This window comes from Wasmannia auropunctata, unplaced genomic scaffold (assembly GCF_000956235.1).
Source record: "Wasmannia auropunctata unplaced genomic scaffold, wasmannia.A_1.0 LD336078.1, whole genome shotgun sequence".
NCBI classification, from domain to species: Eukaryota; Metazoa; Arthropoda; class Insecta; order Hymenoptera; family Formicidae; genus Wasmannia; species Wasmannia auropunctata.
In genome coordinates, this window is record NW_012026812.1 from 1,749,460 (window position 1) to 1,768,783 (window position 19,324).

General features: G+C 44.9%; 1 protein-coding gene across 2 annotated transcripts; it reads left to right on the forward strand.

Moving 5' to 3' along the window:
• The first annotated feature begins 4,137 nt into the window (after window positions 1–4,137).
• On the forward strand, window positions 4,138–14,610 carry LOC105448785. Of its 2 annotated transcripts, XM_011687550.1 has the most exons (12): window positions 4,138–6,479; window positions 7,173–7,257; window positions 7,372–7,525; window positions 7,631–7,775; window positions 7,850–7,897; window positions 8,064–8,751; window positions 9,020–9,504; window positions 9,593–11,180; window positions 11,506–13,125; window positions 13,356–13,608; window positions 13,741–13,875; window positions 14,063–14,610. In XM_011687550.1, exons 1-12 carry the CDS (start codon window positions 4,156–4,158, stop codon window positions 14,608–14,610), a joined length of 8,073 nt encoding a protein of 2,690 aa, XP_011685852.1. In that variant the 5' UTR covers window positions 4,138–4,155. The 2 variants fall into 2 exon arrangements, with proteins under 2 accessions (XP_011685852.1, XP_011685853.1); XM_011687551.1 differs by lacking the exons at window positions 13,356–13,608; window positions 13,741–13,875; window positions 14,063–14,610 and having other exon boundaries at window positions 11,506–12,359; window positions 12,454–12,748.
• The last annotated feature ends 4,714 nt before the right edge of the window (window positions 14,611–19,324 follow it).

Genomic DNA, 19,324 nt, shown 5'->3' on the forward strand with positions numbered 1-19,324 from the left:
ACGACCGGTTCTATAGTACATCCGTGCGATTTCGCATCGGGCGCAGCATTCGAAATACAAAGCGCGATCGACGGTGCCGCTCGATCGTACGAAAAACGAAATAGTTAGAGAGAGCAGGTAGTACGATTTCTAAGAAAGAAAGAAAACGTTCGCTCACGCATAAAGCGGATGGGATCGCGTCTCTCACAGAGAGTTCGGCGTGCTCCGCCGCTTCTTGCGCGGATTAGGTGCACGGCACAAATGGGAGTATGAATTTCCATTCGGATCGAAATCTGCCGTAACGATCGACTCCCGCCGCGTTGGCGATGCGAAAGGCTCGTCGAATTTCTGCGTTCGGGCGGATTCTTATGGCGTTCACGTTTTTAACGGCCATGCCACGTGAGGCGGCACACGTTCCACGGATAGTGTGTTAACGGTCACAAAACACAGAACCGTAAAAGGCAAATACCCACGAAATTCCCTTGTCGCGGCCTCCCGCGCGGATGGCGCATTCTATTAACGGAACGCCTGCCGAATTGGAGATTTAATCAATTGAATGTCATGCAATATTCATAGCGCGACAATGCGCGCTGCAGCGACTATGCGTATTATTGATCTGCGGCATAATCTATTTTCTATAGATTCATGACCTGGCTATTAATAATTCGCGTGTTTTGACTGACTTAATCCGCGGGTGTTTCTGAAAATTAATATGTGTATCAAGGGAAGATAACACGCGTAAAAATTGCAATGTTATTGTCGCCTTGCCTGGCGAAGCGTCGATGAAAATTAATCGCCAAACTAGTGAACGCTAACGAGACGGCGGCGACGCTCGTCGTCATTCATAAAGCCGACAATGTGACTCCTCGTTGTACAATCAACGGTGTATTACGAAATCGCGTCTCTCTCTCTCTCTCTCTCTCTTGCGCGGCGACGAACGAACAATACCGTCCGAAGTCGGTCACGAGAAAGAGAAAAGGTCCGCTGCTACCGCCGCCGCTGTCGTCGCTCTCGCAAAATCGGGCTTCTTCGAGGTCCACCCAGAGAGATGCAATCTCTCACGCGTTCGCCCGCGAGACACGCTGAAAATCGCGCGGGACTTTCTAATTCCCTTCTCGCGTGGTTGTCCCCTTCGGAATATCGACGGCAGATTTACGCGAGCCTTGGCCGCGCTTACTCGCCGCGGCGAACTTCTGCCACGGCGCGGCGTTTGATCCTACCGGCGGCAACTCGCGACTCGCTCGAGACTATCGATCACGTTGGCATAATTGTCGATAATAGCCGCCGTTCACGTTTCAATTTTTTAACCTTAACGACGACCGGCGAATCAATTTTTTCTGACCTCGCGACTCGTACGTTAAAAGAGCACCCGTGGTCAAATTGACATAGCAAACGGAAATGTCGCGTTAATATATAACGTATCGAGAACTGGAGGATTGGTCGACGGCAATCAGCCGTCCGTTTGGAAGAAAAGACACGGAGCATCTCGGATGCGTTGTGGAGCCGAAACGAGACCCGGAAGGAGTCCTCGACGTGTGGCTTCGGAATACTCGCGCGTGTCGCGGATATAACTGACAAGTATAAATGTCGCTAAAGCGCGCGCGGGATTATCGTCTCGCGCGGTCGCGGGATATTATATTTATAGTCCGCCGATGCTTCTCGCCGCGCCGCGCGACGTACTCGCTAGTCGCGGGAATCGCGGCGCGCGCGCGACGTGATGCGATCCGCGCGCGGATTTCGCGGGCACCTGAAATAATACCGGGTTGTGATTCATTTCGCGGATGCCGTTTAAAATTAACACGCCGCGCCGTCCGTCGGCGCAACCTCGGTTAACCGACGCTCGCTTGGGCCGCGCTTCGGATTCCTCGCGAGGAATTATATATCGCGATGGTTGAAGGCCGAACGCGTATACCTCGGCGCTCGAGGAAGTCAGCGGGTTTTGTACGGCCCGGAGTTCGTACAGCCGGATAAGAGAGAATTGTCAATGGGTCGCGAGCGCGCCCGCGCCGTGGCGTGCGCGTTCGATTCCGAATGCAAATGAATTTTGCCCCTCCCCCTCGCCCCCGACAGTCTTCATTCACGACTCCCTCGTTTGACTCGCCTGATTCAATATTTGACGTTTACACGCACCCGTTCAACGCCGCCGCAGCCGCCGTCGCCGCGGCGGCGAGATGGAGGAAAGATCGCGTCCCCCTCGGGTGTTATGTAGGCGATCGCGCATACGGCAGACGCGTGTCACGCAGTCGTGCCAAACGTAAGCGGATGTGCATGGTAATTAACCGAGTAAACAGTACGCTCCACTGAATTCGTCCGTAATCCGTTATCTCGCGGTATAGCGATAGCGCGCACGTGTCACACTCGATCTTCCTCGTTTTGCACACGAGGCCGCCGAACAACACCGACCCACGCGACGATCCAATAAATGCAGTATCGCATCGGGGAATTTCCGACGATTCAATGATTTCAAATTACGTTCGCGGCGGAATACCCGAGGTTAGCTACAATTATAATTGCACTCTTGCCTCGCAAAAATGACACAACTAAAAAGAAAACGCAATTTTCGAGTTATTACCATGAGTAAGTCGCGTAAAGATTATTACCCTGTCAGTCAAAAATCTGGGAAACTTGATTTGTTTTCGTTTCAACTATGTCACTTTTTTTTTAAGCAAAGGTGCGATAATATTTACATTATCTTCGGATTAAACACTCATTTCACGCAGAAAATGATTCAAAAGAAGGAGAGAAAGAAAGAGCCAAATCTTTAATTTTTTGCACTCTTACGTTGAGCTGTAATACTTTGCAGCGGCAAAATCGCGTGGTTCTTCAAGCATTCCGTACGCGATTATAGCTGACAAATTGTACTTTTTGGAATCTCTCTTTTATAAGCTCCTCCAAATAATGAAAAAATCCTTGATTTATGGATTCACAGATTAAATGAAATTGAGGACGAAAAATCTTCGCTCGTTTGCGAGAAATAATTTAGACCGCGAAGGGTCAAGATTCGGTCGTGCCGTCGCGCTCTCGGTGCTCCGTAAAAATTCTCACGCTTCTTTATCGGAGTTAAGTGAAGCAGCCTTGTATTTCTATCACGCGCGTGCTAATGCGGACAAGAGGAACGCTAGGGACGCGAGACGCGCGGCAGTAGTGATCAATGACCGAACGAGCCAGCGGGGCCCGCGAACGTCGCGTACTTGGCGAGAAAGTTGTTCGGAATCTGCGCTCCGCAGAGATCTCTCGCGGGCGCACTTCCGTCTTTCTCGGTCTTGCTCCCGTATATCGACTTCGAGACAACTCCCACATTGTCCGCGCGTCGGGTATTCTCGTAACCGACAATCCGCCGTTTGACCATCGGTTTCCCAACGGCGGCGAGTCTGACGTTCCCGATTATCATGCTCACGTTAGATCTCGCTAATGATATAGAATTCTTAGTAACGCGTAGCAAACTGCAACGCGCGTTTCAGTTCTCAAGTAGTCTAATTATGTACGAGTCATTCGATCATTATTGTTTTTTTATTCTTTACGACAAAGAAACGTTTTGCAAATGCATCCGTTTGGACTGGAGGCGATAGATTGAAAAATATTGAGAAATGCAAGATGCTCTCATTTAAATGGCTCACACGAAATATATCTGCGTTGTAATATAATTTAACACTTAGTTCCTTCGATATCAGTTTTACGTCAATGACGCGAGCGAGAGCTAGAAAAGTAAAATCAAATTGTTGTTTAATAGAGTAGCTTGCACGCCGATAACGATTTTGATTTTTTGTTTCTTTTGCAGCCTATGGTCCACGGTCCTCAAATAGCCGAATCGAGAACTAGACTTGGTAAAGCCAAAGCCGGGCGAGGACGATAGCCAACAGTCCTTGGACCGCAAGTCGCTCGCGAGTTTCCACTGCGTGCTCTTGTAAGGCTATCAAAACGTCGACTCCATCGGTAATCAAGTTATCGGGGGGTGGAACAGCTGGCAGTGCTGGGGAGCAACTGTCCCCAGGGCCTGGCCCACCACCCCCGGTGTCTCCGTTGATCGGCGGTGACGGTCGCATCAACGAGAAGAGCGCAACAGCCACAGAGAACAACGATGACGAAGCCGGGCAAGCTGCCGTCTCGACGGCGACCGAAACGACGAAGCCTGCGTCTGTGGAGAAGGACTACGGCCAGGCTAACGAAACCACCACCATGAGTTTCGTTCTGAAGCTAGATGTGGAGGCCGCGACGGCGCCGGTGGTAGAGAAGGACAGCGTCGAGAGTGAAGGACAACCGCCATCGACGTTACTGTTTGCCCGGGAGGTTTGGCGATCCCAAGATCCCGTTGTGGTCGCCACCACTACCACCACCACCACCACCATGACAGGGAACACCGTGATAATCGCGAGCGGCGACAACGCTGCCGCTGCTCCTAATTGCGGCAAGTCGCAGCTGTTGCAGTGTCTGGAGGTGGCGAACAACCAGGAGGAGCAGACGACGACGGTCACCACTGCGTCCGCTCCCACGACCACCGTCAAGCCCGTGGTGACCTATCCAGTCGCCAAAGGCGCGAGGGAGCAGGTGCAGAGAATGATCGCCGGTTCGCAGACCAACACCACGGAGGTGTTGACAACGCGCGTTATTTCGCAGAAGCTATCGCCATCGTCCGCTGATCAGACGCCGCAGCCGGTGACCGTCAACATTTCCTCTCAGACATCGATTAACTCGACGTCCTCACCATCCCCCAATAGTAGCGGCGTTCTCTCCCCCTGGCAGGCAACCGTGACCACGGTACAGAGCAATCAGCCGAAGAATCAGGTTACGATGATCGCTGACTTTATCCATTGTAGTAAGCAGCAACAAATGACGAGTACGGCGAGCAATGTACAGACCACGTTACATCACAAGCTTCAGCCGGTCTACTCCATGGGTACTTCCACTACGGCGGTGAAGGCAACGGATCTACAAAGATATCACACGAAATCATTGCCAGGCAGCGTCATCTCACCTAGTCAATCTGCGCAAAAAATCAAGACCGTGACGAATGTGATTACTAATCCGTCTACCATAGTCGCGCAACGTAATAATTCCCTGTCGAGGTCACAGGGCATGCCGAAGACGCGAGTGTTACCGGGCCAGTTTATAAACAATCAGGCGGCTGCGAACAACGCGAATCCGCAGAAGATTCAGCTAGGCAGTCCGACGATACAGAAGACGACGCAGCCCGTCGGCGTGACGAACGTGCAAAAGACAACGCTCCAATCTGTCTGCAACAATCAGAATCAGAAAGTTCCGTTGTTGAGCGGCAACCATCTTCCAAACCTCAAGACGCAACAGCAAGGTCTACAGAAGTTGCAGGTGTCTCAGAAGATGCCGCTAGCTATGGGCAGGCAGCAGTTTCAGTCGAGCACGCAACAGATGAACAATGTCTCGAAATCTAGTGGCGTCGTAACCGGTGTACAAAAGTATCAGTCACCGGGAAAATCTTATGTAGCATGCCCGCCAGTGGCGTTATCTCAAGCTAGATCTCAATCGACGGCAACCGGATTGCAGCAGTCTCAGACATTGGCAACAGTACAAACTACCAAACTGCAAACCACAACGAGTAATGTCTGCAAGAGCAATAGTATGCCGAATGTCTCCAAACCGTCGCAAAACTCGAACGTGCTCACGATTGGCAAACAGCAATTGCAGATGCAACCTACGTCGGCGCATTTGTTACAGGGTTCGCAACAAGTAATCCAAAAGTCTCAACAGCAGCAATCGGCGAACGCGAATAACTTACAGGTTCAAAGAAGTCACAGTATTACCAATGTGCACTCGAAGATGATAGCGTCTGTACCAAACAATCAAAGAACTCCGGTTGTGATGAACTCGAAGGTACAACAGCAGCAACAGCAACAAACGGTGATGAGGGTGTCGAAGGGTCAGACGCAAGCTGCGCAAACTGTAGCTGGTTTGAAGACTATCTCGCAGAAAACTATAGTGAACCCCGCCAAGGCTACTGCGAACTCTCAAAACAATGTCATTCAACAGCCTCTAGTACAGAGAAATAACAATCCTCAATCTGTGAAAATCGTTCAGCAGCAACAACAACAACAACAGCAGCAGCAGCAGAACGTAATCTGTCCGCAGAACGCTCCGCAGAAACAGCCTGGATGCATCAAGACTATTCCGCCGCAGAAATCCGTGCAAAGAAATCACGCTCAGAAAATCAGCGGCGCTGGCGTTAAATCCTTGTCGAGTCCGAACGTAACGGGATTTACGAAAGCTCAAGGTCCGACCGCGACGCAAGTAACAACGAAAAGCTGCATCAAGACGTTGCTGCCGCAGCAAACGGTGGTCCCACCGTCCAACGTGATATCTCCGCACAAAAACTCGCCGATCAAAATCCAACAACAAGCGATACAGCAGAAGCAACTGATCATGTCGCCGCAATACACCCAGCAGATCCGGCAGCAGGCCGGACAAATAAAAACTTTATTTCCGATAACCTCGGCTACGATTGAACCTCGTAAAGACCTCACTGAGAACAAGTAAGTTCAAGCTCATGGATTCTATGATAAATTTATTTATCTAACTTTGTTCTGTCAAGTTAATCTAATATCATAATAAAATAAAATAATTTTAATAAAGCCGCCATATGGATACAACAAATAAGAGAAGTCGAAGTTAAATATTGATGCCCAGTAATATTTTTAATACAATTAAATTGAGATAAATTGATTGAAATTAAATTTAAATAAATATTAATTTCTAAATTTTAACTACAATAAACTGCGTGCTGATTATTTTAGGAAATTTTTTAGAACGCAATCATAACCTGATGCTGAAATATATATTAAATTGAGATTCAATTCGATAATAATGCTACAAGTATCCTAAAACGTTGTAAAGAATTTATTACCTCAGCCAGGATTTGAACTTGAAATCTCCCTGTTCGGGGCAGGTGGTTTACCATTCGATCACTAAGACTGTGATAATATTTATCGCAATAGTAATAAAATTGATATTAAGATTGGATTAAAATTTAACCAATTAGAAGAAAGAAAACCATTTTTAAGTTTAGTAAATTTTGCTTTGATTGGTCAAATTCTAATCCAATCTCAGTCTCAGTCTCAATCTTTAATTTAATACGGACATAAGGAGGAAAGCGTTGAAAGACGATATAAATAATAACAGATACAAATAACAATTTTATATTCAAAACAAAATAATGTTACTTGTAGAAACGACAACGAGTCACGGATGTCCAAAGAAGAGGAGCAGAGTACACCTAAATCGCCAGTGAGAAGAATGCCGCTTCCTTACGAGGTACGAAACTAATAAAGCTATAAAGCTCAATGTTTATACATTCCAAATTTCTGTGTGTTACTCGAGATTATGGATGGTTTAGATTTAAAATTCGAATTCTCGTTTAATTGTCAGTGTCTTCAGTTCGTTCTTCAAGACCACAATTATGGGGCGCCACCGCCGCGAACGCCACCACCGCCTCCATCGTCACCCCCTCACCCGAAGCAACAACCCATTAACGGAGCCGGCAGTTCCACAGTTCCTCAACATCCTTACATCTTCGGGCCTGGTAATGTCCTTGGTATTAGATATCAATTATATCTAATATTTACACACTTTTTAATACAGAATGTAATGAAGTTAGATAATAACGAAAATTCTATTCTAATTCAAGTTGTGAGTAACACCAATGTGGAGGATGACGCTGCCAGTGCGATCAGCAGTGAAGCGGGACGGGAGGTGGAACCGGAAGGCGAAGAAACTGAAACAGCAGCCGAAGGTGAAGGTGACGACGAGGACAGTGTTACTAGATGTATCTGGTAAGTGAAGATAATTATATAGACACATACATAATGATTATAGTGGTTATATAATATTTGTATATTATTTTCAGTGACTTTGAACATGACGACGGATATATGATATGTTGTGACCGATGCTTGTAAGTATCCATCAATATTTTCGCATTATTGATGTAGAATATAGATTAAAAACGTATTCTCAGAGCTCGTGTGCATTTTATGTTATGAAATATTTATCTGAGAAGTTACGCACATAACATTTGACATAAATAAAACACTTATCACGAACTGATCATGTGACCGCAGAGTATGGCAGCACGTCGATTGCATGGGCATTGACCGCTCGAACATTCCTGACGAATACCTCTGCGAGAGATGCCGACCACGACGAGTGGACAGACAGCGGGCACGCGCCCTGCAAATGCGTAAACGCGAGGAGCTCCTCAACTCGGACACGTCGTCCGACGCGTCGTCCACCAGTTCGGCGGACACGGACGTCGGTTCGGCGAACAACCCCACGGCACCGAAGAAACGCCCGCTTCCGCAGCAACAAACGCAAATTCCGAGGCGCAACAAGTCCGACGCATCCGCCCAGTCGTCGCAGGTGCGAAGGTTAAATAACAACAACAATAACAACAACAATAACGTGGGGAAGAGGCAGAGAAGGGACTCGCAAGCCCGGCAATCGAGCGCCGTGCGCAAGAAGGAGAACACCACCCCGAAGCGGGGACCTGGAAAACGTAAAGCCAAGAGGAGAACGAGTCTCGACGACAAAGAGGAGGATGTGCAGGATGCCTGGGGCACTAACATGGCGCCCCTAAGGCAGTGGATCGAGAGATATGAAGAAGCTGTTACGAATCATTACAGTCCCGAATTGCGAGCCAGGATATCGAACATCAAAGTCAACGGCACGCACAGCGACCTCAGGCAAAGTAACATGAACGTCGTTGCCACCGGTAAATGCCGACTCAACGTGCACAGCAATAATCTTAGAGTAAGTAAAACGTTATCCTTGATATGAACGAAAAAAAAATAACAAATGTTATCATTACGAAAACTGCGAAAAAATTCTCCGTTTTATTTTTGAATTATTTTTTTATGTATTTATATTAAATTTATTAAAATTTATATTAATTTCTTGACAATGTTCCCGACATTCACTAATCATTTATCACGATTATTGAATTTCAAAATAAAAATTGTTCAAACTTTTGTTTTTCTCTATGAAAAGTATATTAAAAAGTCCCGTCTTTTTGCTGCAGTTTTTAGTGGCGACAATGTACCTCCCGCCGAACACTCCCGTCGTGGAGTTACGTGGCAAATATATGCTCAGCACACAACACCGGCTGCAGTATACGCAAAGCGGTAGGCAGCACGTTCAACGGCCCGGACCATTCGTGTTCTTCTACCGTCTGCCGCGCGACGGCACCGAGGTGTGCGTAGACACGCGGACGTACGGAAACGACGCGAGGTTTGTGCGACGTAGCTGCAAGCCGAACGCCGAGGTGAAGCACTGCATCGAGAAGGGCACGCTACACCTCTACATCGTGACGACATGTGCAATCGAGAAGAACGCCGAGATAACGATCAAGCACGAGCAGCACGATCTGCTGCTGTCACCCAATCCCAATTCCCCCGCGATGCCCGTCGTGTGCGCGTGCAACAATCCGCGGGAGTGTCAGATTGCGAACGCGGCGAGCCAGCTGAATAGAAGAGGTAGCAACGGCGCTCTCGTCGAAAATGCCGAGTAAGTTCACGTAGCAATACAAAACGATACAACGTACGGGATATTTTATATGTTTTTAATGTACATTTACCTTTATCTGTTTATTCAGTGGCAGAGAACGAAGGCGGCGGGGTAGAAGAAACACGGTCTGCGAGGAAACCGATTCCACGCCACCAGCAGCTGCTCCTCCCACGAGTGTCGCGCAAGTCGTTACGACGACTGCAACAACGTCGTCTGTATCATCGACGGTGACGCCCGCGACGCCGAGGCGAATCGTCACGACCACGGTTACGACTGCAACGACCCGTCAAGTCGCCAAGGAGGAAACCACCCCGGCCGTAACGAATATACAGCCTCAAACGTCGCCTAGTTTGAACCAGTCGACGGCGGTGACGACGCCGGAAACGAAAAAGGACAAAAAGAAGATGACGCGGGAAGAGAGGAAGATGGAAGCGATCATGAAGGCTTTCGAGAGGCTGGAGAAGGCGGAACAGAGGAAGCAGGAGGTGCAAGCGAGAAATGCGCAACGAAAAGAATCTGGCGGCGCGCACAGCGACAACGAGGATAGTCATTCGACGACCGGGCAGTCCAAGAGCAGTAAACAGACGAACTTGGAGAGACCGTTGCGGCGGCGAAGGAGGAAAGGTCGAGCGAGGACGACAAGTTCATCTCAGTCGCAGGGCAGCAACCGAAGGACGAGATTGAACTCCGCCGAGTCCGACGTATCCTCCGGGGACGAGAGCAATTCCATGCAGTCGCCGCCTCTGCTGAGTCAGAATCGTCCGCCCAGCCGGGACGTTCCCTACTCGTCGCACTTACACACCCCGTCTAAGAACACGACGGGCGACGTTAGCAATACCGGATCGTCGTCCGGCGGTCATCAAGGAATTCCCACTGCAGCTGGGTTACTGTTGGCCTTAGCTAACTCAAACGCCCCCGGTCCTCCGAGCTCGCCGCCGTTACAACAACCAACTCCTGTCAAAAGTCCTACCTGTGACAGCGGAGCCAGTAGCAGCTCGCAGAGCTCTACGCCGTCGACACCATTGTCGTCTGCCTGCTTACTGGTGGCCGCCGCGGTCGGACCTTTGGCACCGGGTTTCAAGTTCCCGAAGACGAAGAAGGTGTTGATGAACGAGTGGCTAAAGGAATCGCCCGATCCGCCGCAAGCTAATATACCGCAAGTGTCGCCTCTACCGGCTCTACCGTCTGCTGGCCCACCAACCTTACAAAATTCCATGACCTTACAAAATCCTCTGTGCGGCAGACATTTCTCGCCGGTGCCGGCGGACGCTTCGGCGGAATTCCTGTCGCAGAGTTACGCGGCCAAAAGTCTAGCGACCCTCGTGCAAGCTGCCAATTCGGTTAGTGGCATATGCGACTCGCCGCCGCAGCGTAGACAGCAACAGCAAATGGTTGTCGGAAATAACAATAACAACAGTGGCAACGGTGGCTGTCCGGCGGTATCTACGGGCTCGGCAAAGAAGCGATGGTTGCGCCAGGCGATCTCGGAAGAGTGCGATTCGCCCAATAGCCGGCCTGAGAGTCCACCGTCCCTTAGCGAGACGGTAGCGCCGCCCAAGAAGCGGAGAATAGCTCGAGAGAGTCTGTCGTCGGACAATTACACTCCGCCGACGACGCCTACCATGCTACTTCCGACCGAAGCAGCGCCTAACAGCAAATCATTGTGTCCTGCTGACGTAAGTTTTGCAGCGTTTTAATTGAATTCTAGTATTAATTATTCTTAAAAAATAATATCCAGGCTTAGTAGACTTGAAATTGAAATAATGTAAATGGATTAATTCAAGCCAGCTATAAGTGCTTAATGTATTTTAATATTAACTCTAATCATGTTATAAAGTTGTCGCAGTATATTTATTAAGCACTTTTATAACTGATTTATTAGCCTATTTATATTAACTTTGTATTATTCTAATAATAATATTTATCTGTAATATGCGTGATTAAATCAATTACATATAATATTGCCAATAATAATTTAAGTGTTTTTTTTTTTTTTTTCAGGATGACTATACGGAACATGTGCAATCGCCTATCGTAGAACAGACCGACGAAAGACATTACGATTCGGAATCTGTGAAAGAAGAAATCAAAGTGGACGATGGATCTACAGATTCCGACAAACCAGTCGTTCGAGAAAAACTCTCAATTGATATTTTTCCTCAGTCAGAATTTTATATAAAATGTGAAGGAAAAACAGAATCCAGTGATGTCATTAAAACGGAAGAGTCTTCTGAAATGGATGTAGACAGTGTTACGACGAAAAAAGAAAAAGTTTCCCCGAAATGGGAGGGGGAGTCCGAATGTAATTACGATCAATTGAATAAGAAAATAATTGAGAAGATTCGAGAGGCCGTTGAGAATAGAGTATCCTTCAGCAAGCTTGATATCAAGAAGGAGCCTTTTGCGAAGGAGGAAATTGTCGCTAAAGGCACAGTCGAGATAATCGATCAGAACGAGCCCGATACCGAGATGGAAGGATTCAGTTCTCCCGTCGCTACGATAGAGCCCGACGCGATTTTGAAACAGCGAGTGGTCGAGATGCAGCTGGAGTTCGGTGGCATCGCCGAACTCGTGAGTATTGCCAGTAACGAGAAATCGAACGACGAGAAGAAGTCGCCCGAGGCCGCAGCGAGGTGTCAGGAGGCTGCCGAGAGGTCGGACGACAACGCCTCCATCGACGAGTTCGACGTCGAGGCGCAGATGAAGAAGATCACGGGCGACGACGGTAACGACGACTATCAGGAAAAGATCGACACGAATTCGGAGAAGGACAAGAGTATGGACGGAATAGAGGGACTGATGGAGAGCTCGAAGGAGGACTCCGACTCCGAGGATAAGGACGTGGACGATGACAAGTACTGCGAATCTTCCTTTAAGTTGTTTGATATCAATCACGAAGAAACAACTTTCAAAGAGTCGGACACTAAGCCCGATACTAAACCGGAACAGATTATCGTTGCAGAAGACGGCACGAAAGAGACGGATGTGGGTACGAATGACGAGCCCGCAAGGGAAGTCTCCAAAGCGGAAGAGCCGTCCGCCTTCGCCGCGCTGTCGGAGGAGTCTATCTTCCCGGAGCCGGCTACTACGAACATGGACGCGGAGTCGGTCGCGGACCCTCCCAAGATCTTTCACTCGATTCCACCTCTGAGCGAGCGCATTCGCAAGAAGGCCGATCCGTCTGCCGTGCCGAAAACGCCTAAGATGGACTTTGAGGCGGCCATCATAGAATCCACGATAAGTATGGACGCAGTGGACGGGTCCAAGAACGGCGAGCAAAAGTCGATGTTGTCAACCGCGCTGCGCGAGCTCTTGGAAGCGAAACTGGACGACGAACCGACGGCCGAAGTAATGAAAAATGACATTGATAATGAGATTAACGCGTCACCCCAAGTAATTGAACCAAAATCAGACTCCTCTGAACATAGTTTAGACACAGTGCAGGATTCGGCTTCGATTCAGGAAGCGCCGAAGCCGGAAGAGACACCCGCCAAGGAGGAGGAGACCAAACCCAAAGAGATAAAACGGTTGAAAGACCCGAGGACCGTCGTGCCGAACAGTATGCCAGCACCAGCTTTTAAACCGGACGCTCTCCCTCCTGCCAAGCGCAAGGTTAGAAGGGTAGGACTGTAGTAATGTTTTTTTTGTTGCCGAAGAGGATCCCGTTTAACCATTCTTTATTATCATTATCCTCATAATTACAAATAATTACATAATCCTATCCTCATAATTACATAATCCTATTGTAGCATAAAACCAAATAACTCCTTTCTTTTCGTTTTAATTTTCTTTCTATAATTTTTTTGTGATAAAAGACGATCTTATATGGAAATGTTAACATATCTTTTTAGTTGTCTATATCGGAGTATCGCAAACGCAAGCAACAGTCATCCGGAGGAACCGGAACCGAGCCGGAATCGTCGAACGACGCTACTACAGTGGACAAAAGTGGAGCACGAGGTAGATCGGACAGCGCCAGCAGCGGCACTTCCTCACTCAGTTCCGACGAGGAGGGTTCCAAAGCATCTCTTTCTCTCGACTTGGCAGGCGCTAACTCGTTGACACACTTCCCCAATTCCGCTAATGAGAACGATGAAAAAAAAGGTAACGACTATTTTCCTTTAAGTATTTATATCTTATCCTATAAATTTCTCGAATAGAAATAATGACTGCATTGTGACAACTTTAGCACGTTTTTAAGCGATGCAACGATTAATGAATTAATATTTAAATCAGGAGAGGAGGGTGCAATTGGTTGGTCTGCAGCACCAACTTTGGTAGAACGTCAACGAGAAAACCTTACCGAGCGTTTGAAACGTGAATTTGGATTGTTCCTCAGTGATGACGAGGAGGAGAGAGCTCGCAAGCATGGTACATATTTTAAAGAGATATGTATATGTATACACGAACGAAAGGAATATATAGCAGTTTTAAAGAGAAAATAAACCTAATTCTTATTTTAGAGAAATGAAGAGATCAGAAAGTATATTAGATTTGACGAATGCTATTGTAAGATACTGTTTTATCTTATACGTCACTCTTACTTCCCTGCTTACAGGTTTGACGGCTGAGGCGATACTGAAGGCGCACAAATCTCCGCCTCCCAACTTGGTGGTCAGCATCCCGTCGGGATACCCACCGGGAATGCCGCAGCTACCCCCGCAGCCGTACATCCCGCCGCCCGGCTCGGCGTCCATCCACTATCCCCAGTTCCAGAGCAAACCCGGCACGGTGCAGTACCCGAACTTCGCGATGCCGCCGCCGACCACGTCCCAGCAACCGATGTTCAGCACCGCCGCGCCATCGCAGACGGCGGTCGCGGTCGTCGGCAAGCAGACGCAGCAGACGCCGTTCCTGGTGCCCCAGGCATCCCAAGCGCCACCGGGTTCCAACCCGTATCCACCGCAATTCGTTCCGCCGCCTCCTCTGGCGCCGCTGGCGCCGCCGCCGCCGCCGGCCGCGAGTGCGGTAGTGCCGATCGCCAAGCTCTCAGCGACGACGCCACCACCGCCGCAGCCCGCGGGCACCCAGGTGTCGTATCCTCCGGCGTCGTCGGGGCAACCTCAGAAGCCATTTTTTAATCATCCGGCAGCGCCGAGATCGTAACCGGCAGAAAAGGGTAGGATTGTTGAAAGTTCTTAAGTTTTTAAACCGATCGTCGTTTTACTCTACAACGGGCGAATGTCTCGATTATCTTGCCCACTTTTGTCAACGAGACAAATGTTTTTTTTTTAACTCGTTTCTTTGGAAAAATAAAAGCAAAGAACGAATTCGAACTGAATATTCTTGATGGAAGCATTCTTATATTTGCTTCTTATAAGATACTAAAATATTATTTCGCACAGACGCGTGCGAAATCCAGATTTAAAAAAACCGGCTAGAAGCTGCGCACAGAATTCCGACAATTTCCTAGATAATTAAAGACAACCATGGATTTTTAGTTTGCGCTGTCGATTGCTTCTAGGATTTTCATTGTTCAAATTTAGAAAGGTTAAATTTACTGTACATACGTTCAATAATTCTTTTTCTCTCAAGATATTTCGGCGGAATTCGTGTGTGGCCTAAGGTGATAGCTAAGTATTTTGAGGATATAGCGACGCGCATTTTTAGGTAACATATATATATATATATATATATATAGCATATATATATATGGAGAGAAAGAGAGCTGGTACCTTTTTCGCGAGCAACGGCCAAAAGTGTATTTCGTACACTTTTTATACCGGTGAAATGGTGCCCTAAAATGTTTATATATATACATATATACATATACATAATATATATATATATATAGCGTTAGTCCAATTTTTTGATAAGGTGTTAAATAAAGTTCGGAAGCGCGCTTTCGCTCAGCTGATGTCAGCTAATCTCGCGATATCTTCTCTAAAGCAGTTATCATTTTATATATATATATAATATATATATATATAATGTGCAGACTGCATAATACAACTTATCTGTATATATTATTTGCATATACGCATAATATTAACAATATAGCTATATTTAATGACGCTATATATTTAGATTAGTTCGTAGCTGTTACGGTAGGCCGTAAAGTCTAAACCGAATCTAGTATGACACGTAGATAAGCGAGTTAGTACTGTGTTGTGTTTTTTCTTTTTTTGACATACGGAAAAACAGAAAGAAGGCGCGGAATTCTTTATATTTTATATTTCACTGTAAAAGGGCAAATTATTTATAATAAAGGGTATATGTGTTAAAATTTGAAGACTTGAGTTTTATTTTGGGGAATTCGTGAAAGTTATATATATATATTACTGTCCGATTTTCCTCGCACGGAGGGCGACGCATTTGATATGCGCGATAGATGTTTTTTTTAACGCTGATTTTATTTAAAAATAAACATTTATTTATACGAGAATCGAGTACTCTAAGAGGGCAGGACAGACCAGTTACAATAAGAAAAAAAAATGGTATGTTTTATTCTCTTTGATGCTTTAAAGCAATAACGCGCAATACATTTATTTTTTATTTTTTATTTTTTTTAGTTATACCGAAGAGCGCGAGGAATCACGGTGTGCAAAAATACGTTTTATTTAAGGATTTATTCTCTTTCTTTTTTTCTTCGTCGATCTCGAAAAATTTCATTCGCTCAGAACATTCATTCAAGTACAAAACCTACTAATATGATAAAAAGTGTATTAAAACGTGTAGAAGAATAAAATAATACAGCGAAAGAAAATCGTAGTCTATTTTGTAACTGAGAGCTACTTCACGGTCTTCTATCGGTTTACTCCACGAGATACGATTGTTCTATCGTTGGCAAAAAATATGAGTTTCTCCTTTTCTGCTTCGCGATAGATTTACGTTAAAAGTTACGTGCTACGCATTAGTGACATCCTTTGCACTATTAGTGATTCGATGTATATTAATCTCGTAATTACAGGTGATCCTGCCGATCACGTTTTGTCTATAATTTGCTTTTGAATTTTCTAGAGGTCGTCTAGTTCCATTGCGCGCATGTAATTAAAATTATGTATATTGTATTTGATATGTAATTGAAATTATTATATATACATATAGCATATAAAAAGTTTTTCAGACTTCGATGGTGCGATTATTAGGTGTACATAAATACGTTACTTGTTATGATGCGCGCGAGGAGAAGCCAAGTTCGAATTTCTTTGTAAGCTAGTTTTCCCTTTGTTTTGTAACATAACGTATATCGTTTATCCATTTTCGGTCGCAGACTTTGAAAAACCGCGAGGAGAGCGAGCGGCGGTGAATGTCGGGTGGTGCAACGAAGTTACTTCGTTAATACGAAAATACTGTGTGCATTTAAGAATAACGCCGCTCACAAGAGAAGTGACATAATTATTCACTTGCCGCGGTACAACAGAATCGTCCGACCGTGTCGCTCGAATTAATTATAGTACAATTAGATGATAGAATTTATTAGAAATTCGTGGCGTTTATAACTGCGTTACACACGTTAAAGTAATGTTGCGTCAAGTGACAATTAGAATTCGATTTCGAAGGGCGAGAAGTGTATCATAAACTCATTTAGATAAACTACTTAAGTTTTATTGGCGGAAGAAGCAAATGTATATCCTAATTTATTATATACGAAACGCGAAAGTGTTATTTTCATAATGGATTCAGATTCTCTTTAGCTTGGACTTGCGTAGACTCCTGATTGCAAACTATAGGTGCGGTTCACCATAAGTACTCCGGAATGCTTATAACGTGCGATTAATTCGGTTTTATTTAATGTGCGATATTAATGTGTGTCATTAACGCACTTACAGATTTTCGCTCTGTGTAAACTGAATTTAGAAAGAAGAAGAAACAAAATTATAAAAAATATTGGAATTTTAATAATGAATTTTTCTTTTCTGAAATATTATCGGCTGTTTCGATATTTCTTTCTGAAAATTTCAATAAAGAAAGGGGACAAAAATGTTGTGGTAGCCTTTTGAAAAGGACGATACCACGTCCTTCTCGGCGGAATTAAAATTTAAAAGGACGCGGAGCGAAAACATCTGGAGCACTCGGGAGTACCAAGTGTATCGCATCCGCTGTGTAATCCGATTATATAATAGGATTCTACCTGAAGATGCAAAATATGCGGTGTGAGGTTTTTTGACATGCGCACAGAGTGAAGAGAAGCAAGCGATTTTAATCCTGTACTGTGTCCATTTTTAAGCGAATATCAAAGTTTAGAGATCTGTGATTAGGAAACGCGATAAGAAAAAAAACTGCATTATAAAAAAACTAAGTATCAGAATTGGCCGTAAAATGTTATAAACAATTAAAATGCAAAAAAGCCAATACGGTACAAAGCTGATCTTGGTGCTTGATAATATTATAATAAATGAATCTTCTAATTTTCAGTTTAGGCAAACTGCGTGCCGCATAATCGTCGGTCTTTAAAACGCAACCAAATAGTAATGTAATATAACATTAAATTGTCAAAGCAATCTAATAATTCGATGCTCATTGAGATTATCCGGCGCGCAGTTTGCCTGAGTTGAGAATTGTAAGATTCACATATTACAATATTATCAAGGTCCGCTTTGTATCATGTTTTCGCATCTTAATTGTATGCATTATAAAATTTATGCGTTCTCTACGTGGACAGGGGCGAGAGAGTGGGTATCCTAACGAAATTCCTGGGTGAATATGTGTACGGATCTCCTGTAAACGAGAGAGACACACCTTATTTTTTTTTTACATTGCGTTCGGCTGCGATTTCAAAGTGTAAACAGACGTATTTTTGGCATTTGATATTTACTTTGTACTTTAGCTGATATTTTGTAATAAGAAGAGACACACTAATGTAAGTTACAAATTGCCGCGGGTGGCGTAACATCAGAGAGGTAGAAAAGTGTACAGCTTGTGTTCGCCACCCGCATGAACACACAATGAGAACATGTAAATATTTTTGTAAGATAAATTTAAGTATATATATATATATATATATATATATATATACTTAATATATTATATATATTATATATACATACACATATATGTATATTATCTTCTCTCTCTCTATCCTTCGAATTTTCGTGAATCTTCTATTGAAAATCCGAAGAACAAGCTAGAATACTATTGCTTTGCAGCTAAATCCACATGTTTATTGTCCGTTGTACAATTCTCCGCTAGCTGGTACTATACGTACATACATACACACACATATATATGTATATGTATGTATGTATATATATAAAGGAGCAGAAGCAGTATGCGAACTTGTTATTAAAATATCTGATAGTATAAAGCAACTCGTTAGGATAATCGTTTCAATGTTGTAAATAAAAGCAGAGCGCATAGCGGTTATTATATTATATTATATTATATTATATTATATTAATATTATATTATATTCGCATATATATATTCAATCTTTATATAATAGGCTGAGAATACACGATAATTTTTTTATTTGCGATTCACTGTTACATGTATGTGCCTAGTTATAGCCATGTTACAATTATTACCTATTACATTGTATGATAATTTAATCCATTTTACCGATTATAATAAATGTAACAAGTTCTTCGATATCAAACTCTACACACGATATATTATTATGGCGTAACGTGTAAAGAGCTCATATTTAGGCATACGTGAAAAAAATTTAATAAATCGGAATACATTTTACGAGTCGAGATGTTGACTGATGGCCCTCGCCTTATCCGTCGTGCGGCAATAATCCGCGGTTTTCTTTCACCTGCCATATCGCAGATAAAAGCTTATCCGCTTACCTCGGCCCTTCAACAATAAGTAGGCACGTGTGATTTATTAATTCGTTAACTGCGATAGAAAGATTGATATTGTGCAATCTTCAACA